Source organism: Oncorhynchus keta, chromosome 31 (genome assembly GCF_023373465.1).
Source record: "Oncorhynchus keta strain PuntledgeMale-10-30-2019 chromosome 31, Oket_V2, whole genome shotgun sequence".
Taxonomy (NCBI): domain Eukaryota; kingdom Metazoa; phylum Chordata; class Actinopteri; order Salmoniformes; family Salmonidae; genus Oncorhynchus; species Oncorhynchus keta.
In genome coordinates this window covers 10148865-10176443 of record NC_068451.1, presented here as the reverse complement: position 1 = coordinate 10176443, position 27579 = coordinate 10148865, and the positions used below count along the sequence as shown (strand labels likewise).

Genomic DNA, 27579 nt, shown 5'->3' with positions numbered 1-27579 from the left:
AGATGTTTGGTCCTTAATTTTTGCTATTCATAATCGCAGTACGCATTGTATCTGGCGTACTCTCCGTCGTTCAGGTGTGACATTACGTCGGCCATAGTACGTAGGTATGCGCTAGTGAGAAGGGGAATGTCGGGTTGTGAATGATCGGTTTCTGAGCGGCAGCAAACGTCAACATTATGGGTGAGCCTACTTACTGTATAAAAAATGTCCGAAAACTGCTTTGGAAATTACAGTTATAGCTTGTTGTATCAGAATGGCTATTTTAAAGTAATGGTTGTTCGTGGCTTTCTAGTTGTCTGAGTAACCAACGCCCAGTCGTCCCCCCACCAGTTGTTGGATGAGTTGCTAGCAGGTTAGCATTAGCTTAGGCATTTCCTGTGTAGTTATTTTGTCCCTCATCGCGAATTGCTTGCGCCAATTTTATCTACCTTGTGGTTCATTCCAAAAGCTAATGTTTTATGTTATGTATCTGGTGTTTGTTAAGCAAACTCAATCGAGGTAACGCTAGTTAGCTTTTTTTATTTATTGTGACGATAACGTCATGTTCACCACCTAACGTTAGCCAGCTGGCTTGCTAGCCTACGATTCAGAAAATGCTAACGCCAAATCCTTACCCTTAAATTAAAGGACTGTCCCAGTATTCACCGAGCAAGCCATTGTTTATCGTTAGCTAGCAAAACAATAATGTCAAGCAATGTATTTACTTCCAGCTATTTCAAACACTTGATTTGCCCATGAGTGTTACACTGAAAAAGTAGGTTAAAGTGTGTGTGTGTGTGTGAGACACCATATAGTGTAGAAAACAGCAAACCAGAGTATGCTCTGATAATCTGAGGGAAGGGACAGATGAGGATAAACACTCGCTCAAACCAACACAGCTAGATTATCAGACCTTGGATAGATCTAAGGACGAGTCAAGTCTGAAGATGGGTATCTTTGGGTGTCTCCCTTTTCATATTGGTTTGGGGGTAGGACCGAGTGAAAGAGAGCCAGGTTTTTTTTAATTAAAGAATGCCTATTAAATTGCGATGAAGATGCACTCATGACTGCATGAGAAAAATGTGTACTCCTCTCACCACTTCCTTCAGTTGACCCGCTAACTGAAACGGAAACCACACTAGCTAGCATAATCGTGAAGAAGGATTTGAATCAGTTGCCAGAAACATTTTCCATGTAACAGTGTAAAGCAGTAGGTGCTGGTGGGAGGACAGGCCCATTGTGATGGCTGGAATGGAATATATGGAACAGTATCAAACACATGGAAGCCAGGTTTGATGCCGTTTCTTTCATTCTATCCATTACAATGAGCCCGTCCTCCTATAGCTCCTCCCACCAGCCTCCACTGGTGTACAGATAGTGAACTCACTTATACCATGCATGGACATAAAGAAGACTTACAGTTTGAATGGTAATTTCGCACAGACATAGGCTTTCAATTGAAAACATTTGAACAACAGTCCAAGGCTAAGGGCATCGCAGAGATTGGACTCTGTTATACCCCATAGGAAAGCCAACAACAGTGAATAACATTGTACCACACTATCCAACTCTGTGATGTTATGCTTGCTAGCCTAAACACACATTATTTATCCCCAGGCTTTACAGTTTGTGAAATTGATTCTGAAAACAGAATTCTTTGTTAGGATTATTGCTGATATTGATTGTTGTCGCCTGTGTTCTCTCCTCTGGCTCTTACCTCACTTTGGACCACATCACATGATTATTTCCATAAAACAGCTGTAAGTATGGATGGATTGGAAAGTTAGGCCAATGTTTATTTTACTGCTTATCAGAATTACTTTCCCCTAATTTTGAAGTAACCTTGACCTGTTACATAACATTGCAAAAGCTGTGGTGGTGATGTTGTGCTCCTATGTTACTTTCCAGCAACAAAAGAATCTGGAGGGGTATGTGGGCTTTGCTAGCCTTCCCAACCAGGTGTACAGAAAGTCGGTGAAGAGAGGCTTTGAATTCACCCTGATGGTTGTTGGTAAGAAAATGCTTTTCATATATTGAGGTCATGGTTCAACTGAGTCATGTTTTCAGTCATTTCATTTTTAACAATACAGTTGACCAGTAAAAGCTCTGTATAGTAAGTTTACATTTTGAGAAATGAATAGTTATGTGCAAGCAAAGTGCATGTGTGTGGTTTTAACCTCCTCTGTCGGGGGAGGGAAGATAACCTCTCTCGTTTACTTTTTTTCACATCTGCCTGCCTTTTTAAAATAGCATTGTTTTTGATTGGATTTATTAAAAAACTGCGCAGTATTATCAGAAATACAAGAGTGCCGTTGTAGGACTTGGATGCGGTCATTGAACTCGGCCAGGACCTTCCTTTGCTAATCAGTCACTGTTTGGAGGGAAAATGTTTCTTTGGGTCAAACCATTTCCTGTGGTCGGCATAGCAGGAGTTCTCCCTCACTGCTAAGAATAGTTCATCTCACATTTCATCTGAACAGCAGCCTCTTTCTGAGCCAGTCATGGGTTTATCATTGATCAGTTTAAGAAGTCAGGCTATACTGGTCATTCTATATAAACATGTCTGCCTTGCCAGGCATTCGCATGCAATATGGTTCCTCTTAAACAAGTCACCATGATTTACCCTGCTGTATAAAATGTCCTTTAAGGCAGTGTGTTGGATGGTGCCCAAGTTGGCTGTTGGGGCCCAGAAATGCCTTGAAGATTTCGCCAGCCTGATTGGTGCAATAATAATAATAATAATAATAATTTTTAAAGTCCTATTTCTGTGAATGCAAACGCAGCACAAACGATGCATATTTTGCTCATGTGAAGCAGGCTAGTTTATATAAATACACCAGTGTTTTCCATGTAACAGGACAGGTTGGCGTGCTGCGCTCAGCGAGGCAAAGTGCGCTGTACCAGTCACCGCCGATAACGCTAGCCCTTTCTCACACTACCAGTGACCTAAGCCATGTGGGCTCAAATCTCCTCAGGACTTGGTAGAGGAGCTAGCTCTGCCTACTGCCGAGGCAGTGTGTATGTAATGGTGTACGAGACTGATATTGCTGAATTAGCAAAGAGTCAAACTATCAACCATTTTTCTTGTTTTGCTGAGGATTTTGTATCCATTTTTGTACATTTTAATACAAAATCTACAGCAAAAAAGAAAATGGTTACATACACACTGCCTCGGCAGTAGGAAGAGCTAGCTCCTCTCCTCCTGAGGAGATTTGAGCCCACATGTCCCTGCTGGCTTAGGTCACAGGTAGTGTGAGAAAGGGCTAGCGTTATCGGCGGTGACTGGCACTATGCCTCGCTGAGTGCAGCGCGCCAACCTGTCCTGTTACATGGAAAACACTGGCGTGTTGATATAAACTAGCCATCCATATTCATAGGAGTATGATGATGGGCATTGAAATGCACGTAGTCAAGTGCAATCACTCAACACAGAAACGGTAGCTCTCAATACTGTAGCCTGTAAACAGCAGCCCGTTGACGATCGAGGTCAGTGCCAGTGGTAATTTCCACTGGCCTAAAGATTTCATTCCCCAGGAGCATGGAGACCAGGCACACAATGGCTAGCCACGCTAGAGAAATGGGACCACCCAGCCGGCATGATAAGAGGCATTCTAGTAGCCACGTTCAGACCAGGAGCTGTTGTCCTAGCCCTTTACACAATCATTAGATGGATGGTCGTCTTGGACAAATGTCAATGGCCCTCAATCAAAGACATGACCTTTGATGGGATTTATTGGCTGGGCTTTATTAGAATCTTCTACAGTACCATGGGATGCCTCTAAAGTTGCATGAATGGCTATCACACAGTGGGATATACTGCAAGAACAACATTCAAAGACATTATAAAAGGCTAACCATACATGTTGAAAGCAAGTATATCCCACTGTGTGATAGCCATTCATGCAACTATATATATATATATATATATATATATATATATATATATATTACTGTGCACACTAGGCCAATATGTTGATTTGAATTGCATTGACTCACTCATTTAAAATGACAATGATCCTAATGTAGCAACACTGTCATTAGGCTATATGAGCCATGCTTACATTTTTTTAATAAAAAAAAAATAGATTCATTTTTATTGCAACAGTTTTTGTTTTCTTCTAGGTGAATCGGGATTGGGCAAGTCCACGTTGATCAACTCTCTGTTCCTGACAGACTTGTACTCGTCAGAATACCCTGGGCCTTCACACAGAGTCAAAAAGACTGTACAGGTAGTTTAAAACACTTCTGCTTAGCAGTCCTGGATTCTCTGGTTGAATATCCTTATTTCACTGGTGACCATGTTAGTTGTCCTCAGTGTTGATACCTTGGCATTTGAAACACCTTCTGTGATATAGAGCAGACTAAAGTATTCATACCCCTTGACTTATTCCACATTTTGTGTTACAGCCTGAATTTTCTCACCCATCTACACACAATACCCCACAACGGATTGTTTTTGTTTTATTTTTGCGAATGTATCGAAAATGAAATACATTTACATAAGTATTCACACATCTGAGTCAATACTTTGTAGAAGCACATTTGGCGGCGATTTACAGCTGTGAGTCTTTCTCTATAAGTCTCTAAAAAGATTTCCACACCTGGATTGTGCAACATTTGCCTTTTATTATTTTAAATGTTTTCAAAGCTCTGTCAAATTGATTGTTGATCATTACTAGACAACCATTGTCAGGTCTTCCCATAGATTTAAGTAAAAATTGTATCTCGGCCATTCAGTAACATTCACTATCTTCTTGGTAAGCAACTACACTGGAGATATGGCCTTGTTTTAGGTTACTGTCCTGCTGAAAGATAAATTCATCTCTGTCTGGTGGAAAGCAGACTGAACCAGGTTTCCCTCTAGGATTTTGCTTGTGCTTAGCTTTATTCCATTTCTTTTTTTTATCCTGAAACGCCTCAGTCCTTAACGATTACAAGCATACCCATAACAGGATGCAGCCACCAATTTATGCTTGAGAATATGGAGGGTGGTACTCGGTAATGTGTTTTATTGGATTTGCTCCAAACATAACACTTTGTATTCAGGACAAAAGTTAATTGCTTCACATTTTTTGCAGTATTACTTTAGTACCTTATTACAAACAGGATGCATGTTTTTGAATATTTTTTATTATGTACAGGCTTCCTCTGTCATTTAGGTTAGTAATTGTGGAGTAACTACAATGTTGATCCATCCTCAGTTTTCTCCGATCACAGCCATTTAAATGCTGTAACTGTTTTAAAGTCACCTCTCCGGCAACGGAGTTAGGAAGGACGCCTGCATCACTTTAGTGACTGGGTGTCATGATACAACATCAAAAGTGTAATTAATAACTTCACCATGCTCAAAGGGCTATTGAAGGGCTGCTTTAAATTATTATTATTTTACCCATCTATGAATAGGTGCCCTTTGCGAGGCATTGGAAAACATCCCTGGTCTTTGTGGTTGAATCTGTGTTTGAAATTCACTGCACGATTCAAGACGTTTCAGCTTTTTAATTAATTCAATGTGAAAATTAAATTCAAACAACATTTTCCCACTTTGATATTATGAGGTATTGTGTATAGGCTTGTGACGCCAAAACATCTCAATATAATTAATTTTAAATTCCGGCTGTAACACAACAAAATGTGGAAAATGGCAAGGGGCGTGAATACTTTCTGAAGGCACTGGATGTCATTTAGTCCAGAAACTTTCTCTACTTGGCCTCCAAAATGCAACGTTATCTCCACACAGACGCTTGTCTGTTTTTCTGGTTCCTCTGCATAGTTCGGTAATAGCACAGTGTTAGACTGCATGCTGATACATGCAACTAGAATGAGCATCACCCACTGGCCTCAATGTGTGCTACACAAGTTGTCTTCCTGAGAGGTTGTTTTGGTCCTCTTCATTCCCTTCATTGGGATTGGCAGTATGCTCATTTCTTCTGTGTTGTGGCAAACACTCTCTTGTGGAGACTGGTGTTGGCTCATCACATTGGGTACGGTATTGTTGTCCAAAAGTTAAACAACCAGAAGTGTAGTGGGTGCTTAATATTCTTATGATGGTTCTTAGGAAAGTTGTATTGTTCATTATCTCACTGTCATATACCAAATATGAACAGTAACAGTATGCATTTAGACAAGGCAACTATTGAAGGCTAATATAATTCTCTATTTCCCAGGTGGAGCAATCCAAAGTGTTAGTAAAAGAAGGTGGTGTCCAGCTCCTGCTCACAATAGTCGACACCCCAGGATTCGGCGACGCTGTGGACAATAGCAACTGGTACGCAACATTTGACGACATCTCTATTTTGGCTCCAATAAATGCATTGATCTTGGCCCATTTGACAGCCATTTCAGCTCATAGCTTGCGAGCAGGTTTCCAGGAAGTAGCGTCCATTTTTGGCTCAATGTGTGTGGGTTTGTTTCCTCCCTGTGGCTGTGTGTACCGCGCAGCTGGCAGCCGGTCATCGACCACATAGACAGCAAGTTTGAGGATTACCTCAACTGTGAGTCGCGGGTGAACAGACGACTGATGCCTGACAGCAGAGTGCAGTGCTGCCTCTACTTCATCGCCCCCTCGGGACACGGGTGAGTCTGGGTGGGAGGGAGAGAGGTCAGATAGTGTGAATGAAGGGGGAGGGCGTCTTGAGATTTACTAAGATTTCACAAGTGTAAAGTAGAATACCCCATATTAGAAATTCCAATAATTTTTGGCTACTGCCTCTTAGGCTTTTTTTTCTCACTCTTTAGGGTTGTTTTGCAATATACCTACATAGTTGTTTCATATGACTGTTAATGCTAAAGGGCATTGGCCATCTGTCAGAGAAGGCTGTGTGTATCGTGGCTCTGGGGTAAATGGGATGTGTGCATGCGTTCACTGTTCATTCTCTGTTCTACGGGACATTGTCGTTACAATCCCCCAGTCAATGTTGAAACAGGCTCTTAGGATGAGCAGCTTATGCTGGCCTCTCACACACTGACCCCTCACACACACTCCTCGCAGCACCAGCTGATATAAGCTGACTCGCACTCGAGTGCCTTGCACAGTGACAATGCTCACAGGAAACAGCTGGGGAAAGTGTTCTGGACACAGACGGTAGTTATTTGTGTTGTCATCGTTGATAAATTACTTGTTTGTTTACACTACTAGAGCTCCATTGCAAACAATGTTTTATTAGTTAATAGATGTAAGGAAAGTAATGTGAGCTTCGTGGTTTGCTATGAAAATAGTGGACCTGTCAGGAATCTGTCCATCAGTACCCCTACCCCAGCATTTATGGTATTAATGTACATTTTGTCACGTCTCCCTCCAGACTGAAGCCTCTGGATATTGAGTTTATGAAACGGTTGCATGAGAAGGTGAACGTCATCCCACTGATCGCAAAAGCAGACACTCTCACCCCAGAGGAGTGCCAACGGTTCAAGAAGCAGGTCAGTGGGCTCTGTCTGGGGGGGCTGGGCTCTGTCTGGGGGGGCGGGCCGTCAAGGGTTTACACAGATGAATACTTGATTTTTGCTGATAGAAATAGACTGTTTGGGCAGAATGGGAGGTTTCCCATTCCACATACTGCTCTGGCGATGCCCTCTAAATTTCCCCTAGGCAGTACAGTCTGAATGGAGTTGATACCACATGATAAAAATAACTGTCTCGCATGTCTTTTGTATGTTAATAAATCATAATGAACCTTCCCTCAGATCATGCGGGAAATCCTGGAACATAAAATCAAGATCTACGAGTTCCCAGAGACGGATGATGAGGAAGAGAACAAACTGGTGAAGAAGATCAAGGTATAATACAAATGTACCTCGAGGAGTTGTAAGCACCATGCGTGCACCAACCAACTTAGCCATTTCAACTGTTAGGCACTTAGCTGCATCAGTCCCGCCTGGATATTGCGATCGCAATTGTTTTTGCAAAATCAACAATTCCCTGCTTATTATGCGAGGGTGTGCAAATTACCAATCACAGCACTATTACCACATAAAACAGTAAAATCATCGCATTATTACCACATATAGCTCTCCAATCACTGCACACAAAAAAAGAGTGCTGGACATTTTAACCAATAACTTACTTTTACTGCATAAAATGGTTCAATCAAGCAGCATGTCAAACTTTTTTCCAAATTGGTCAAAATCGTTGCAAATTGCCATGTAAAATATCTGAATTGCTGCAGCAAAACCAAATATTTTGGCCCACAACTAGCCTATCACAAAATTCTGGAGGGGCTGTTGCATACACACACACACACGTCTCACACGCCGTTGTGTTATTTTGCTTGCAGGACCGTCTGCCCCTGGCCGTGGTGGGCAGTAACACCATCATCGAGGTGAACGGGAAGAGGACCAGAGGACGACAGTACCCATGGGGAGTGGCAGAAGGTACCAGGCATGATGTTATGGGGAAAAGGGAAAATCTATTAAGAGGCTCCTTTTGGAGAGGGGTTTGAATATGTATTGATTGTCTTTCCTTGCAGTTGAGAACGGAGACCACTGTGATTTCACCATCCTACGAGACATGCTCATCAGGTACAGACTCAAAACATGAAGTTACAAAAATGTATAGGAAATCACAATGCATTTTAAAAAATTAATCAAATTGTAACGTTGTCAACCACATTGACCATAGCCTCAATATGATGGTTTCTAAGACTTGTTTTGTTGCGTACAGAACCCACATGCAGGACCTGAAGGACGTGACCAATAACGTCCACTATGAGAACTACCGTAGCAGGAAGCTGGCAGCCGTCACCTACAACGGACAGGACAACAACAGGGTCAAGGGTCAACAGTCGACGAAGTGAGTCCAACAGCTACCAGTGGTTCTCTATTTAACATGCACAGCCTAACTTTTTTTTGCTTAAAGGCATATTTTACCTGACAGATAATCTACCGGACATTTGAAATGTTTTATCATATTGACGTGATATTTAGGCTGTGTATAAATGGATGATTATTGTTGTAGTGTTCTTGGGGGTAATTCTTTTCCAATATAGGTCCATCATTCCAAATGCAGGTATTACAGCTTAAAGGGACACTTATGGATTTTGGCAATGAGGCCCTTTATCTACTTCCCCAGAGTCTGATGAACTCGGGGATGCCATTTTTTTGTCTCTCTCCGTGCAGTTTAAAGGAAGTTGCTATCTAGTACAATGCTAACTAGCGTAAGCGCAATTGCTAACAACGCTAGTTAGCATTGGCTCGCAACGCTATCTCGAACTTCCTTCATACTGGACACAGATATAAAAATGGTATCCACAAGTTCATCTGACTCTTGGGAAGTAGAAAAGGGCGTGGTTGCCAAAATCCATAACTATCCCTTTAAATTCCACACTGCTGCTCTCTCACACCTAAGACCCTGTTATGTACACCAACCACGCTCCGCATCGTAGCTCTTTACTGAGAGACACCCTCACACGCTGCGGTTCCTAACGCACAGCTACGCACCAAACACATGCTACTAATGTAAGGCTACTACTGCACACTACTACACACACAGTTTCATGCCTCTTAAAGTGGTTTTGTTTCTTTGTAAACTTTTCCTTGTTTACCCCGAGAAAGTAGATGTTTCGTTCTTAGTGTATGTTTTAGTTAGTGCGGTCAGTCCGTTTGAGTTTTTCCGTTGTCGTAGTGCATGATTTCATCGCAGCATGCTAAGTGTGTGTGTTTCTGTTTTTTTAGACATGACACAGGTGAAGGCATGTAAGTGGTCAATTTATGTTTCCTTAGATCTTTTTTTTTAAAATATACAATTTTCCTCCCTTGTCCGTGTTCTTCTGTCTGGATTGTCTTTCTCCCAGTTCAGGGTGTTTTCTTCTCTCCTTTCTCCCCCCTCATGTCAGACAATGTCTCAAGGAACCCTGTAGATGCCAACATTGAGAAGTCAACTGGGAATTGATAAACACGCATATTACATTGCAAATACTTCACGTGTAATTAGCGTAGTTAGACTGGTGGCTTCTTCTCACTTTCAATTGAGTTTACTAACATTTAGCTAAGCTAACATCGCAAAGCACCACTTTTTCACTACAGTTACTCACTAGCCTATGCTAACAGCTTAGCTAACTCAGCTCCGTGATTGCTTGGTGCTGGTCTTTGAGCAAATTGGGTTTCTTCTTCCCTCTGCTTTTCCACACTTCAGTCACCACATTGAGTCCTACCATTCCTTTCATGCATAGATCCTTATGTGCCAATTCCCTGCAAGGTAATTGGGGTGACATTACTGTGCGGATTGTTCCACTGTGTTGGTGATGGATGGTGACGGTGCACTGTGGGACTGGTCTGACTGTTTTCCTGTATACGTGTGTGACCCTGCAGGAGCCCCCTGGCTCAGATGGAGGAGGAGCGGCGGGAGCACGTGGCCAAGATGAAGAAGATGGAGATGGAAATGGAACAGGTGTTTGAGATGAAGGTCAAGGAGAAGATCCAGAAGCTGAAAGATTCCGAGGCTGAGGTAACATCAGTCACATTGCCTTACTACACTACTGACCCCTACTGTATGGTTTGACTTCTTACTTCCTGATGCATAAACACTCACTTTTTGATGGGTGTTGATGCACTGAAAGTCTTAGTGAGACAGGGAGTGGGGGGTGTGAGCGGATGTGTTTAATGACTAGTTCTCGTGTGTGAACGTGAACTTCACTGCCCCTCTCTCTGAAGTGTTACATTTTCAAATGCACACTTATTTAACCAGGATAGTCTTCTTCGCAACAATTGTCAGTTATTCCGTGAATCACAGTTGTGAGCATGTCTTCTCAATTGTTTTCAAAATGTGTCTTCTTCTGCAGCTGTCAAGGCGTCATGAGCAGATGAAGAAGAATCTGGAGGCCCAGCACAAGGAGCTGGAGGAGAAGAGACGGCAGTTTGAGGATGACCGGGCCAACTGGGAGGCCAATCAGCGCCTGGAGCAACAGAGACTGGATGCCTCCAGGTAACAGTGTCTGTCACACGCCTGAACTGTAGTGGTGACTTTGGTTGTTACAAAAGTAGCTCTATTTATTGTTGTCTGTTGGCTAGAGAAAAAAGCTCAACTGGACACACAAACAAGGGTGTGTGCAGAACGTAATACCAGCGTGTCCCACTAGATGTCAGTGTTGTATAATCATTATCTCAACCACTGTTTGTAAATGTTTGCATCATTATATTGCCTTATATACTATATTCACTGCAACATGATCTCCTCTACAGGACTCTGGAAAAGAACAAAAAGAAGGGGAAGATATTTTAGACAGTCTGAAGAAACACCAAGTTGTACTTGTTGCCAGCTTGGACATCTATGTGTGGCACCAAAGCTCTTGTACAGCCCAGCTGGGTCTGCATGTACTGTCACAAAGACCGGAAGAGAGCTGCCTGTGGATTTCTCCAAGGAATGTGTTTACCTTAACCAAACTTACCGTCTTAGACAGGCCAAACCTATATATAACTGAATTCTGCCCAAGGTTGCAATGTCTATTTAACAACTGATTACTACAGTTTTATGCAGAGCAACAATCATGTTTCAGTGGTTTATTTGTTTACATGCACAAAAGCTCTTCCATGATGTGGAAAAGGAAATGGCATTTCCAAAAACCGTTTTGTTTAGTAAAGTGTAACAGATAAACCTCATACTGAACAGCTCCCCATGCAATGTAGCCTAACAGGAAACGACAGTCTCGGTCTCTCAATAGGAGTAATGGGAAATCTAAAAGAGGCTAAAATGCACCTTGGGCTTTTTGTTTTTTATGGCTGAAGCTTTTTCCAAAATGTAACGCTTTCTTCTGTTTTTAGCAAATTTCACTAGCCTTGGACCACCATTAACTTCATAAATGTTATATTTCAGTTAGTTTATTTTTTATATATACACCGAGCCAGCTAAAGTCCTTTTTTTTTTTGTATGTAAGAATTCATCTGAAGCTTTGACCAGTTTCTGAGGAGGATTGACTGTTTAAAATACATTCAGTAGTCGTACAAAGAGCAAAAAAAAAATGAAAGGAATATTTCTGTAACTCCACATGTCATCAGATTAAGTGGGACAAGGAAGTCAATACCATATTTTGCTTTGCCTATGTACTCATCTGTATTTTTTATTTGTATTGTACAAAGTCTCTTAATAAACATGTGATAGACTAGCAATGCAATGAATGCTGCTAAGAGATGCATGTTGATACTGCATTACTACATTCAGAATACCTATTATGTAGGCCTACTGATATTTAAACAGTTTAAATGTGTTACTTATTTTTGCTCTGTAGTTCAGTATTAATCTGCTTTATCTACACCATATCTCCACCAGAGGGCAACATGGGTTTCCTTTTCAGCGTTTCTCAGTTTAGTGGTTTTACTTTTGATGTAAGTCTGCCACATTACATGCACAATATGAATGTTTTCAGAGCACTAGCAGGTTATTTGCCTGAATATATTTGACATTTCACACAGTAATATGCATATTCCTTCATTTTCTAAAGCAATTTTTGCAAGTACTGTTAATTTGCTGACGCAAAAAAATGTTTTCAAAACGCTTGACTGAAACAATCATGCAAACACATGTTCAGTGCATCCTGGTTCACACGTAATTATTTTGATGCAAGTTGTATGTAGCTGCTATGGAGATACATTAGAAGGAACCTGCAGGAATAACAGTAATCAACAGTATGTCCTAAGAGAAAGAAAAAAACGCACATTTTACCTTGTTCCTCTGAGCTCCTTTTATCCATCAGTCCAACAAAAGACTCAAATTTCTGCCCTGGAAAAGAGGTGATTAGTAGGGCAATTTCAGACTGAGAAAAGTACATCTCCCACAGTGATCCCATTTTGACATTACACAGCAGAGTCTCGTAAGAATTGTATATGGCATGAGAACAGTTCCACCTTAGTGGTTTTCATACCTTCTATCATAGAATTACATATTTAATACGATCTATGTGCCTTATATCCCATGAATATCTTCGTAATAGTAGCCTCAGTAAAATTGAGTTGAAATGGTCAGTACCAACAGTGTAATGCGGGCAACACTTTCCTGGTCTTTATTACCTGGGATTTTGCTGTAAAGAGTGGAAGGGAAAAAGCAAAAATACAGATGAGCTTTTATAGAAGTAGAATATATTTAAAATATTGAATTATTACTAGAAAGTAGTTAGCCTCTACCAGAGGCTCTTTTCTCCATAAGACCAAAGAATTGGCGTGACTCAGGTTTTCGAGTCATTCTTTTCAGGATTTCTTTATATTGCTCAAATAGTTGCAATTTCCTCTGAATAAATAAAATACACAATTTAGCTTATTCATTTGATAGTAGCCTAGGCTAATCATGAGAAGATTATTATGAAGCCTATCACTGCCCGTGGCTGCTTCCTAAATAGTCCACATTTACAAATGTACGGGACAGTACTGAAACATTTTTTTTATCTTAATATCGACAATACCACTATATAGGCTACAGTCAAATATTTCAAACATATTTTTTGCCAATTTGAGAGAAGTGTCCTACCGTATCATTGTCTTCTCTCCAACTGCCATCAACATGTATTTTTTTTTGGCTGAGGACAAATGCCATAACGAGGGAAAATAACATAATGAGTAGAATTATCTTCATTGTGGTAGCAGCTGTGCTGTGCATAAAGTTGTTCCTCTTCATGCGTTTATTTTATTTGATGAGAGTAACTTTACTGAGAAAATCAGACCAATGGCCTAAATAAATACTAAATTCCTATCATATCAAGAGTTTCAAAGATGCAGCCTGCTGCAATAACTACACGGAGCCAATTTTAACAGAGAAAAGTGCGTCTATCCATTGGCGCGACATTACAAACGCGCCAGCGTTTTTATGCACAGACAGAGCTGAAGTGGATGTCAATGTCAAGCCGTTAGGTCATATTATGAGTCAGTAGATATGTCTTTGTGTTTCAATTTCTGAAGGGGAAAACCACCGTTGCTTCTGTTCAACAGAGGCCTAAAATCTACATGTCTGGAACAAGGCCAGTCTACTTTTGGCACAGTGCTGGACTCGCAATCACTCAATTCCATCCAGAAGTACAACATAAACAAGTGACGTCAAACGTCATATTTAATATATGGTAGCCTATTTCTACCGATTTTTAATGACACAAAGACGCTTTATATAGTATAAAAGAAACACAAGAAACGTTGAACAAAAAGTAGGGAGTAGGACTCAATAAAAATAAAGAGTGTGATGGGTCAGAGTGAGCGAGAAAGCAGGTGTGTGTGTGAGAGAGAAAGAGACTATGCGTGCGTGTATGGGTACAGTGAAATCCTTCAACCAAGCATAAACACACATACACTAATAATCCTTCCGTCTGTAAGACTTTTTAGCATTTATGGGGCGCCGTACAAGTGCACGCGCCCACTTCACAAATCCCTTAGAATAAACAATGAAGTACTCGTCCTTATACCGTCTGTCAACTCCCGGCTCAATGCTGTCAATTTAAAAAAAGATATATACATATTCTGCATTTATACAGCAATGACCAAATATACTGCTGTGTGCATATTGATTTAGAACATTGTCGACATACCGTCGACGTTGTGGGTGGAACATGGGGCTTGGTTATTATCAACGTTGGTGCTGTGCTGCTTAATAGTAACGTTCGACCTACATGTCATTCAAAAAGTGTAAACAGCGAAAATTAGAGGGATGAAGTCAACTCATAATTTAGACTACGACGAGCGTGCATTCTCAACATCTACATTTGCGCACAGCACCGTCAACTTCATATCCAAAATAACTCCTCAACAAGTCACGGTATTGGAGCCAGGTAACACAGCTCCAGCTTTCTGTGGTAACCCTGGGTGGAGAATTCGTTTACCCGCCACATGCAGGGTTGAACGGGCCATCGGTAATTCCTGCTTTTACCAACAAGTCTGCCTTTTTGGTGTGCCTGTGGAACTCCGAGTCGTCATTAACCGACTTGGTCCAGGACCTACCCGATAGCACCCACCCATAGGTATCATTACAAAGGAGCAACACACATTTTTACTGTTGTTTGTTAATATAGAGGAGACAGGCCATTAAACAGAACTGACATATTACACGTTTCCCCTTGTGTTTCTGTTCAACAGAAAGAAATACGTTTAGTCCAGATTGCACTTCTCCCCTGTTCCTGTATTTGGCTATGGGAACTGGATTCCCAGTGTGCTGTACTCCTGGGGCCGTTCGGGACACAACTGTGGCCTTTCTCAGGCAGTTTGTACCTCTACAGGTAGGGAATACTCACTATGCACTGTAGGAATGGTGCACTCATCAAAGCACCAGTGGAAGTTTCATTGTCCCTTGCATTTAGATCCCAACTGTCTGTGGTCCATTTATCTTTCCTTTTTGACTATTATTATTTTTATCCTGGATGAACATATTATAGTTCATAGTTCTCAGGGTGCCATCAGAGTTATTTAATGACAGATGGGCCATGTATTTATTGTTTTCTATGTTCATCTTCTGGAAGTGACGTATCTATTGAAATGTTAATTACATACAGGGTGGAATATGCCAGTGATTGTCAAGAGACTTGATGTGCGATATGATTGGCTGATGGGTTCCTGGCGCTAGATGAAACACCAGTTGATTGATGCAGGCGACGGGTGTGAGCCCGCCCCCTCCGCTGCAGGTGTCGTTGCCTGGGTTCCTTTTTCACCAAGGTCAGTTATGAGACGGAGAGAGGGAGAGGTGGAGAGATGCGGGGAAACATTTAACTGCCATTTTCCAGGATTAACAGAAGAGTTGTTATACAGTTGTCCATAATGTTTCCCATAGAATGTGAGAGGTTGTGTAAAGACAAGCAGACTTTCCATGTGCTTGAACTTGACATGAAGGAACACATTGACACTGTTTGTTTCCGTCCCCAGGTGAAGAACATGGTCAAGTCCAATGCCACAGGTGTCCTTGTCCATATGCAAGTCCCGGTAACCCGATCCAGGATATGAACTGTGTGGGAGACAAATATTCTACACCACTAGGCATACCTGCTGCCATAGTGCACCGGGAGCCCTCTGTCGCCCAGGCCCTTAGGTAACTAACACTGACTGACTGACTGATTCATACAGTGTTTGGTCAAGTTGGTTTCCTCACTTAACTCACTGGAAGCCATGCTTCCTCTAAGGATGAAGTGTTCTCTCTGTAGTCTTGGATGGATTACTCATGGAAATGATCTATCGACTCCTGACCTGATGAGATATGCGAGCAATGGTCAATAGAACGTACTGTGTATGTTATTTTACACTTGTTGATTGGCAAATTCGCAACCATAAATGAATATTGGACCAAATAAAGTGAATATATGGATGTTTATATTCTATGTTTTGTAAATATGGGCACATGGTGACCGTGTCCTTTCAGAGTACCCCCTCTCCAAACTTCTTCATTGGCATTGACCAGCAGGGGACACTGTCTGAGATGGGCTGGTTCCTCTACCCCTCCTTCAAGTTCATCAACTGGCAGGCCCAGTGGTAAGCAGTAAGCACACTATGGATTCCCCAGTTATTACAGTAAACTGAAGACATCAGGAATTCATATGTCAGGAGTATGCGAAGAAAGAGAAAGATTTTCAGCTATTTGGTAACTATAACCATTCCTTCATAGGTTTGATTTCTGTGAGGCGCTTCAGACTAGACTCCGTGACCCAGCCTGGGTGGTCCCTGTGTTTGAGGAGATCCAGACACAAGGTCAGAGTGGAGCAGTTGCCACAATCAGTGTAGGTGAAGGGGGAGACAGGTTAAATAATGATTTTTAAGCCTTGAGAAAATTAACACATGGATTGTGTATGTGTGCCATTTAAACGGTGAATGGGCAAGACAAAAGATTTAAGTGCCTTTGAACGGGGTATGGTAGTAGGTGCCGGGCACACTGGTTTGAGTGTGTCAAGAACTGCAATGCTGCTGGGTTTTTCACGCTCAACATTTTCCCTTGTTTATCAAAATGGTCCAACCAACTTGACACAACTATGGGAAGCATTGGAGTCAACATGGGCCAGCATCCCTGTGGAACACTGTCAACACTTTGTAGTCCATGCCCCAACGAATTGAGGCTGTTCTGAGGGCAAAAGGGGTGCAACTCAATATCACGAACGTGTTCCTAATGTTTTGTACACTCAGCATTTATGGTCGTGCCATACACTAAGTCAACAATAAATGTACCAGCTTTGAATATAATTAGAATTTGATAAATATTTAAAATACATTTTGACTGCCATTTCACTGTGTCGGTAGTCATGTTGTATTTTGACATGTTGGAGTTGGATGCGTTTCTGTTCTGTCCCAGCCAGAGGAATGACTCCCACTGGGGTCACACTGTGCAGCTGTTTGTGTGCTGTAACGATTTCAGTCCCCATTGCAACATGGAGATGTGGCGCTGTAGAACAGCCTTCCCGCAGGTACAGTCTGTACATTTGTTGTCACATGATATTGATACCATTTGACATGAGTCCCCAAAATGCATTTTGGTATTTGTTAAGATCACTCTTGAAGGGCAAAGCTGTTCCATTTCCATTTATGTTTTTTTTTTTTTTTTTTATCTCCATATCAAATCATTTCTGGGTAACAATGAAGTACCTTATTGTGGTTGTTTTCAATTAAAAGTGTAAAAAAGAAAACCAAAAAGCTTCTTATTAAGGAGCAATTTCTCAAAGAAGAATTTTGCTGGGACTGTCTGGGTGGGAGTGGTCTGAGGGGCCTAATGGGAGGGATATGTAACCTGAAAACGAGCATTTATTGGCAGAGGTTTGAAACTGTTTTTGTTATTGGTCTACTAACTTATACCACCTGGTGATGTCGCCAGACAGGCCAAAACACCCGTGCAAAACAAGCAGAAATTCCAGGCAGTCTTTTCAAACAGCTCTTACACTAAAAGGGTATTAATCATAATCTTCACAATTTTACAGTATTACTTCAACTTCATAGTGTGGAAATATATACTGAATGAAAATATAAATGCAACAATTTCAACTGAGTTACAGTTCATATAAGGAAATCAGTCAATTGAAATAAATTAATTAGGCCCTAATCTATGGATTTCATATGACTGGGCAGGGGCATAGGGGGGGCATAGGCCCACCCACTTGGGAACAGGCCCAGTCAACCAGACTGAGTTTTTCCCCACAAACGGGCTTTATTACGGACTGAAATTCTACTCAGTTTCATCAGCTGGTCTCAGACGATCCCACAGGTGAAGAAGCCGGATGTTGAGGTCCTGGGCTGGCGTGGTTACTCGTGGTCTGCGGTTGTCACGTACTGGATGTACTGCCAAATTCTCTAAAACGACGTTGGAGGTGGCTTGTGGTAAAGAAATTAACATTGAAATTCTCTGGCAACAGCTCTGGTATTCTTGCAGTCAGCATGCCAATTGCACGCTCCCTCAACTTGAGACATCTGTGGTGTTGTGTGACAAAACTGCACATTTTAGAGTGGCCTTTTATTGTCCCCAGCACAAGGTGCACCTGTGTAATGAAAGGGCTGTTTAATCAGCTTCTTGATATGCCACACCTGTATTTTTACTGTATGATGGTTAGGCAATAGGACTGACTCTTTCACTTTAAAAACCCCAACATTAAATAGGTTTCCAGTGTGTGGGTATGCCATCCTGTTGTGTACAGTTCTACTAGTGACAATTGACAGAAATCACTCTTCTTGAGCAATTTAGACCATTTCATCCCTCTTTCATCATGGGTAGAAAAAGATGTGCACTTCCATCCTAAGCAAAGTGTCATAGAAAATAACAGGATGTTTGCAAATAGTTGCTGGAAAGTTGTCCTGGCAAAGGACAACCCCCCTATGAGTCTCGGTCATGACAGATTAGTCATAGAGGAAAAAGTACTCCAGTATCAGCTTTTTCTCACTGCACCAATGCAATACCGTCTAAAGACAGTATCATTACAGTATTATACTGTATTTCTTATATGGTAATAAGTAACAGGATGAACTCTTCAAACAGATGTTATAACTAGATTTTGCTCTTGTTGTAGCCAATCACTCATCCAAGCTTTACCCCTTGAAGCTGATGTCATTGTACAGTGGAGGCACCTTTGACAAGGAATACAACAAGAGACACCAACCAATCAAATGTCCTGTCCCAGCCTCAACTTAAAAGGTATGATGCAGAGTTGATATTTATTCTGTTTACATTCACTCATAATAAAGGGTAATTGTCATATACTGCATGTTCTTACATTTTTTAATATGCCTTTGTTTTAGTTAGTGCTTTGGCCATAATGTGGGTAGAAACTGCTTTACAAATCAATTTATTATTGCAATCAGTCGTTTTGTGTACCATATTGTGTCTTAGGTGCTTAGTATGCTGTAATCCCAGGCCACGGGAGCGACGAGAACAGCTGCGGCGTGTGACATCACACCACTTCCTCGTCAAGGGAGCATTCAATCACACGTATTTTTGACTCGGCAGGTGGGAAATGACTAACGTTCAAGTTTGGTCATGCAGATTCATATAATCTTCCCATAGTCTGGGCCATAGTTACATTAGCATGATGAGGCTGTATTTCTCTGAGGGCAATTAAATTGAACCACGGGACAATTATTTTATTCTAATTGGAAGGACAGAGGGGGGTGGAACATTATTGTTTTTACACAGTAAATAAGCCCAGATTTACATTGTATTTCACAATAGCATAATCATTTCATACCTTGATTACATTCAGACGTGGTCACATAGGTCTCTTTATGTATTCGCATGAATACTTGAGAACAGATTTCCTAAATTAAAGGATTTAGCTAAATTCCTGGAAATTCATATTTTTTGCCCTAAAACAAAAATAATTTGGGGGCCAATTTGGCCTGCAAGCTTCCTGTTGATGACCCCTGTCCTAGGGCGTTTTCCTGCTTGTGTCCCTATTCTATTCTTATTTGAGTGAGTCAGGTGTGGGTCTTTTGTCATGCGTTTTGTTCCAAATGAATGTAGCTCCTATACTGCATTTACCATGTTTTCAGTGCAGCATTCTTTAACGATCCCATTGTCCTGACTGTTTCCTGGGGTTGTGTTATTCTCCAGGTTCAGCCCTGGGGTGTGCCATGCGGGTGGGCCTCTCCGCCCCCTCTGGGCGGTGCCCAACGAGCATGGCACCTGGCTGTACGGCCGTGGGGGCTGGTGTGGTGGGCTACAGGTCAACCCCTGGAGGATTGACATCACCACACAGGTAATAGAACTATCACCAGACCTCGTCATGAAAAGTTGCCCTTGCGGTTCGCCATCAGAAACCTCTTTGTTTAGCTAGCAGCGGATACGATCACATGCAACTTCAAATGCAGCTCATGCAAGTTAACAAACACGTAATCAGATGGTTATCGTCTGCAACATCACAGGTGTCATCAGAGGATTGATTAAATGACAATTAGAGCTAGAAGCCAGAAGAATAATGCACGTGTTGAACATACTGTAGCTATAGCCATCAGTCTTGCATGTTTTCATGGTCATCACTCAGTCACTGTTAAGTTGATCAGGGTCCTCACTTTAGCGTCAGATATCCTGCTACAGAGCTTTCTGGTGTGGGGATGCGTGTGCATCATTCGAATGTGACAATTGCTTGTAAACGAAAAATGGTTTTATACGTACTTTCCATAGAAATATATAAGTTATCATTAGATCTATCATAGATCTAATTTAATCATTCTATTTCTATGGTTCTTTCATCCTCACCTCACCTTGTTCTGATTGATATTGAACTATGAAATGATGACGTAACAGATTTTTATTTTCCAGCTTCAGAGCACAATGTCTCCACCTTCAAATGCATACTAAAGAGGCATTCTTTCACCATGTCAACAAGACCATAACACAGTCTTTGTAAATTTGCATGCATTTTTTGGTGTTTTAGCTGTTATTTCTGACATTGAAAGAGTTTGAAGACAACAATTTTGCTAATCTTCTATCCCACATACTGCAGGGTTTTTGACAGAAAGGTTAAGCATTCAATTTCAAAGTGTTTGCTACAGTAGGCATTTGTGTCCATTAGTTTACAGTGGAGTGCCCTTCATGAAATTACCTATTAGATGAGTATAACACTTGATCACTCATGAGTCCTTGTAAAGGCACACATGACCCTGTCTTTCCAAAGCTTCAGTTATATTTGATTTATTTGATACACACACATAATTTTCATGGCCACTTCATTTGATTACCACAGGCTTAATTTGTAATCCATGGATATTACAGTATTGGGGCTGTTGTTTATGGTTGTTTTGATTACTATAGTGTTTCTCCCGAGGCCTTGAATTGTTCTTTCTTGTTGTCTTTCTCAGCTGGACAAAGCTCAGAAAGTGTGAAGCTCATTTTGCTCTTCAGAAAAGTTGAAGGCGGCTACTTAACCTGGTCAATTATTTGTAACTGCACAGACGTAGCACTTTTAGCGTCAAACTTAAACTTTCAGGTGATGACAAGACACTTTCCTCGACGCAAGATCAACCACCTTCTGCTTCTTCAATTATGCAAGTATGTCTTTTTGAACAGTTCACTTGCGAAGGTTGGAGGAGTGGGGGTTGGTGACATTTGCTACCACAGACACGGTGTAACGATCTGAGTGTAGTGGGTGGGGAGTCAGGCGCAGGAAGCAGAGAGTTCAGGGGAGTGCTATTTTAATGCACTGAGAAACGCTGAACATAAGCCAACCCTCACAAAAACACAGGGCGCATTGAACGAACAAATGCCCCAAACAGGGGAGCTTAAACTGTCCAGGAAAAAACCCACAAAATGGGAAAACACAAAACCCATAGACGTGCACACAAGTACACCAAACAGACGATCACAATAATTAATCAAGCACAAGGAAACCCTGCGGGCCGGCTGACTAATAAAGCCTTACTACCTAACTCAAAACAGGTGCACTCAATCAACACATAAGGAGGGGGAGGAAATAATCAGTAGCAGCTAGTAGGCCGGCGACGACGACCGCCGAGCGCCACCCGAACGGGAAGGGGAGTGTCCTTCGGTCGGAGTCGTGACAGTACCCCCCCCTTGACGCGTGGCTCCCGCAGCGCCGACACCGGCCTCGAGGTCGACCCGGAGGACGAGGCGCAGGGCGATCCGGATGGAGGCGATGGAAATCCCTCAACATTGACGGATCCAAAATGTCCCTGGTGGGTACCCAGCACCTCTCCTCCGGACCGTACCCCTCCCAGTCCACGAGGTACTGCAGGCCCCTCACCCGGCGTCTCGAGTCCAGAATGACCCGTATCGTATACGCCGGGGACCCCTGATGTCCAGAGGGGAGGAGGGACCTCCAGCACCTCACCGTCCTGTAGGGGACCAGCTACCACCGGCCTGAGGAGAGACACATGAAACGAGGGGTTAATACGATAATAGGAAGGGAGTTGTAATCGATAACACACCTCGTTTATTCTCCTCAGGACTTTGAACGGCCCTACACACTGCGGCCCAAGCTTCCGGCAGGGCACGAGGAGGGGCAGGTTTCGGGTCGAGAGCCAGACCCTGTCCCCTGGTACAAACACGGGGGCCTCACTGCGGTGGCGGTCAGCACTCCTCTTCTGCCGTCCACTAGCCTGTTGAAGGGATTCCTGGACGGCCCTCCAGGTTTCTTTGGAGTGCTGCACCCATTCCTCCACCGCAGGAACCTCAGTCTGGCTCGGATGCCACGGTGCCAGGACCGGCTGGTACCCCAACACACACTGAAAGGGGGACACATTAGTAGAGGAGTGGCGTAATGAGTTCTGGGCCATTTCAGCCCAGGGGATGTATCTCGCCCACTCCCCTGGCCGGTCCTGGCAGTACGACCACAGAAACTTACCCACCTCCTGGTTTACTCTCTCCACCTGCCCATTACTTTCGGGGTGATAACCGGAGGTCAGGCTGACCGAGACCCCCAGATGCTCCATGAACGCCCTCCATACTCGGGACGTGAACAGGGGGCCCCGATCAGAAACAAAGTCATTTACATGTCCTCCGGCACCCCGTAGTGCCGGAAGACGTGGGTGAATAATGCCTCCGCAGTCTGTAGGGCTGTTGGGATACCGGGCAACGGGAGGAGACGGCAGGACTTAGAGAACCGATCCACAATCACCAGAACCGTGGTGTTGCCCTGAGACGGGGGAAGGTCGGTCAGGAAATCTACGGATAGATGTGACCATGGCCGTTGTGGAACGGGGAGGGGTTGTAACTTCCCTCTAGGAAGGTGCCTAGGAGCCTTACTCTGGGCGCATACCGAACAGGAGGAGACATAAACCTTAACGTCCCTAGCAAAGGTAGGCCACCAATACCTCCCCTGAAGGCTCCCCACTGTCCTCCTCACCCCAGGTTGACCCGAGGAGGGTAGGACGTGAGCCCACCGAATCAGTTGGTCCCGAACACCAAGCGGCACGTACCTCCGCCCCGCCGGACACTGAGGAGGCGCGGGTTCAGCCCGTAACGCCCGCTCGATGTCCGAGTCCACCTCCCATACCACCGGTGCCATCAGCTTTGAGGCCGGAAGGATGGGAGTAGGTTCGGTGGACCTATCCTCGTGTCGTAAAGGCGGGACAGTGCGTCCGCCTTCACGTTCTGGGAGCCCGGTCTATATGATAAAGTGAACCGGAATCGAGTGAAAAACATGGCCCACCTTGCCTGCCGCGGGTTCAGTCTCCTAGCTGCCTGAATATACTCCAGATTCTGGTGGTCGGTCCAGATGAGAAAGGGGTGCTTAGCCCCCTCAAGCCAGTGTCTCCACACCTTCAGAGCCCTGACCACTGCTAACAACTCCCGGTCCCCCACATCATAGTTACGCTCCGCTGGGCTGAGCTTACTCGAGAAGAAAGCGCAGGGGCGGAGTTTTGGTGGCGTACCCGAGCGCTGTGATAGCACGGCACCCACCCCAGCCTCGGACGCGTCCACCTCCACTATGAATGCTAGAGAGGGGTCTGGATGCGCCAACACGGGTGCATCCGTGAACAGCGCCTTCAACCTGTTGAAAGCTCTGTCCGCCTCTGCTGACCATCGCAACCGCACCGGGCCCCCCTTTAGCAGTGAGGTAATTGGAGCCGCTACCTGGCCAAAACCCCGGATAAACCTCCGGTAGTAGTTGGCAAAACCCAAAAACCGCTGCACCTCTTTTACCGTGGTTGGAGTCGGCCAATTACGCACGGCCTTACTGCGGTCACCCTCCATCTCCACCCCGAGGTGGAAATGCGATAACCCAGAAAGGAGACGGCTCGTTTGGAGAACACACACTTCTCAGCCTTGACGTATAGGTCATGCTCCAGCAGTCTACCAAGCACCTTGCGTACCAGAGACACATGCGCGGCGTGAGTGGCTGAGTAGATCAGAATGTCATCGATATAAACAACCACTCTCTGCCCGTGCAGGTCCCTGAGAATATCGTCTACAAAGAAATAAAAAAATGGCTGGAGCATTTTTTTAACCCATACGGCATGACGCAGTACTCATAGTGGCCCGATGTGGTACTAAATGCGGTTTTCCACTCGTCTCCCTTCCGAATACGCACCAGGCTATACGCGACTCCTGAGATTCAATTTTGTGAAGAACTGCGCTCCCTGAAAGGATTCCACTGCCGTAGCAATGAGAGGTAGTGGGTAGCTGAACCCCACTGTGATGGCATTTAGACCTCTATAATCAATACACGGACGCAATCCTCCCTCCTTCTTCTTCACAAAAAAGAAACTTGAGGAGACGGGTGAAATGGAGGACCGAATGTACCCCTGTCCCAGAGACTCCGTGATATATGTCTCCATAGCCAACGTGTCCTCTTGGGACAATGGGTACACGTAACTCTTGGGAAGCGCAGCGTTACCCTGGAGATCTATCGCACAATCCCTTCCCGGTCGATGTGGTGGTAATTTAGTCGCCTTCTTTTTTACTAAAAGCGATTGCCAAATCGGCATACTCGGAGTGAATGCACACTGTGGGACCCTGGTCTGGACTTTCCACCGAGGTGGCACCGACGGAAACTCCCAGACACCTTCCAGAACACTCCTCTGACCACCCCTGGAGAACCCCCTGTCTCTACAAAATTTTAGGATTGTGCCGGGCCAGCCAGGGAATCCCCAACACCACTGGAAACGCAGGCGAATCAATAATATAGAGACTCAAATCAAATCAAATCTAATTTTATTTGTCACATACACACATGGTTAGCAGATGTTAATGCGAGTGTAGCGAAATGCTTGTGCTTCTAGTTCCGACAATGCAGTAATAACCAACAAGTAATCTAACTAACAATTCCAAAACTACTGTCTTATACACAGTGTAAGGGGATAAAGAATATGTACATAAGGATATATGAATGAGTGATGGTACAGAGCAGCATAGGCAAGATACAGTAGATGGTGTCGAGTACAGTATATACATATGAGATGGGTATGTAAACAAAGTGGCATAGTTAAAGTGGCTAGTGATACATGTATTACATAAGGATGCAGTCGATGATATAGAGTACAGTATATACGTATGCATATGAGATTAATAATGTAGGGTAAGTAACATTATATAAGGTAGCATTTAAAGTGGCTAGTGATATATTTACATAATTTCCCATCAATTCCCATTATTAAAGTGGCTGGAGTTGAGTCAGTGTCAGTGTGTTGGCAGCAGCCACTCAATGTTAGTGGTGGCTGTTTAACAGTCTGATGGCCTTGAGATAGAAGCTGTTTTTCAGTCTCTCGGTCCCAGCTTTGATGCACCTGTACTGACCTCGCCTTCTGGATGATAGCGGGGTGAACAGGCAGTGGCTCGGGTGGTTGTTGTCCTTGATGATCTTTATGGCCTTCCTGTAACATCGGGTGGTGTAGGTGTCCTGGAGGGCAGGTAGTTTGCCCCCGGTGATGCGTTGTGCAGACCTCACTACCCTCTGGAGAGCCTTACGGTTGAGGGCGGAGCAGTTGCCGTACCAGGCGGTGATACAGCTCACCAGGATGCTCTCGATTGTGCATCTGTAGAAGTTTGTGAGTGCTTTTGGTGACAAGCCAAATTTCTTCAGCCTCCTGAGGTTGAAGAGGCGCTGCTGCGCCTTCTTCACGATGCTGTCTGTGTGAGTGGACCAATTCAGTTTGTCTGTGATGTGTATGCCGAGGAACTTAAAACTTGCTACCCTTTCCACTACTGTTCCATCGATGTGGATAGGGAGGTGTTCCCTCTGCTGTTTCCTGAAGTCCACAATCATCTCCTTAGTTTTGTTGACGTTGAGTGTAAGGTTATTTTCCTGACACCACACTCCGAGGGCCCTCACCTCCTCCCTGTAGGCCGTCTCGTCGTTGTTGGTAATCAAGCCTACCACTGTTGTGTCGTCCGCAAACTTGATGATTGAGTTGGAGGCATGCGTGGCCACGCAGTCGTGGGTGAACAGGGAGTACAGGAGAGGGCTCAGAACGCACCCTTGAGGGGCCCCAGTGTTGAGGATCAGTGGGGAGGAGACTGATATGCTCCCTATGATTCCCCTGCGTTACCATGTCCAGTGGGATCGTGGTCTCCCTGACCACCCCTGACCCTAATGGCCGGCTATCTCGGGAGTGCACGGGAAAGGGAGAATCTATCGGCACAAGCGGAACACCTAATTTAATAGCAAGTCCGCGATCCATAAAGTTCCCAGCTGTGCCTGAATCGACTAGCACCCTATGCTGGGAAGAGGGGAACAATTTAAGAAAAAAAATCAAGACAAACATGTGACCAACAGGGGGTTCTGGGTGAGTTTGGTGCTGACTCACCTGGGGTGATCGAGAAATGTTCCGCCTGCCATCTCGACTCCCAGACGGACCCCCCCAGCACCGATCGGCCGTGTGTCCTCTCCGACCACAGTTGGTGCAGAGGGAGCCTCCTCCTCCGGTACCCCTCGGCAAAGCCTTTCCCAACTCCATCGGAACAGGAGTGGAGGTGCTGGGTGGTGAAACACACAGGACCCTCTCCGAACGCAGCCAGCAGATTGTCCAGTCGGATGGACATGTCAATTAGCTCATCCAAGGAAAGAGCGGTGTCCCGACACGCTCGCTCCCTGCGGACGTCCTCCCGGAGACTACACCTGTAGTGGTTGATAAGGGCCCTGTCGTTCCACCCGGATCCTGCTGCCAAGGTACGGAACTCCAACGCGTAATCCTGGGCGCTCCTTTTCTCCTGCCGAAGATGGAATAGTCGTTCTCCCGCCGCTCGGCCATCTGGAGGATGGTCAAACACGGCACTGAAGCGGCGAGAAAACTCGGGGTAGTGCTCCTTAGCTGAGTCTGGGCCATTCCAAACTGCATTTGCCCACTCCAGAGCACGACCCGTGAGGCAGGAGATGAGGACATTCACCCTCTCCGCTCCCGAGGGAGTAGGTCTGACGGTGGCCAGGTACAGTTCTAGCTGGAGTAAGAACCCCTGGCACCCTGCTGCCGCTCCATCATAGACCCTCGGGAGCGTAAGACGGAGGGTGCTGGAGTCGGGAGATGGGGAGTCCTGAGGAGGGGGGGCCGAAGGTGGAGAGAGGAGACCGCTTCTCTCCCATCGGTCCATTCTCTCCATCACCAGATCCATCGCCGTTCCGATCCGATGGAGAAAGGTGGTGTGATGTAGAACCCTCTCTTCCATTGATGGGAGGGGAGTGGCTGTTGCTCCTGCTGACTCCATTCCAGAGGTGCGGGATTCTGTAACGGTCTGAGTGTAGTGGGTGAGGAGTCAGGCGCAGGAAGCAGAGAGTTCAGGGGAGTGCTATT

The 27579-nt window shown here is 44.2% G+C and overlaps 1 protein-coding gene and 1 pseudogene across 2 annotated transcripts; both read left to right on the top strand.

Annotated features, from left to right (window-relative positions):
• Positions 1-1868: 1868 nt before the first annotated feature.
• On the top strand, positions 1869-12075 carry LOC118364379 (septin-7). Of its 2 annotated transcripts, XM_035745874.2 has the most exons (13): positions 1869-1990; positions 4102-4208; positions 6144-6244; positions 6418-6552; positions 7278-7395; positions 7660-7752; positions 8250-8346; positions 8442-8493; positions 8636-8764; positions 9646-9666; positions 10282-10417; positions 10752-10894; positions 11152-12075. In XM_035745874.2, exons 1-13 carry the CDS (start codon positions 1981-1983, stop codon positions 11189-11191), a joined length of 1182 nt encoding a protein of 393 aa, XP_035601767.2. In that variant the 5' UTR covers positions 1869-1980; the 3' UTR covers positions 11192-12075. The 2 variants fall into 2 exon arrangements, with proteins under 2 accessions (XP_035601767.2, XP_035601768.2); XM_035745875.2 differs by lacking the exon at positions 9646-9666.
• A 168-nt stretch (positions 12076-12243) lies between these two features.
• On the top strand, positions 12244-17436 carry LOC118364044 (uncharacterized; annotated as a pseudogene).
• Positions 17437-27579: the final 10143 nt, after the last annotated feature.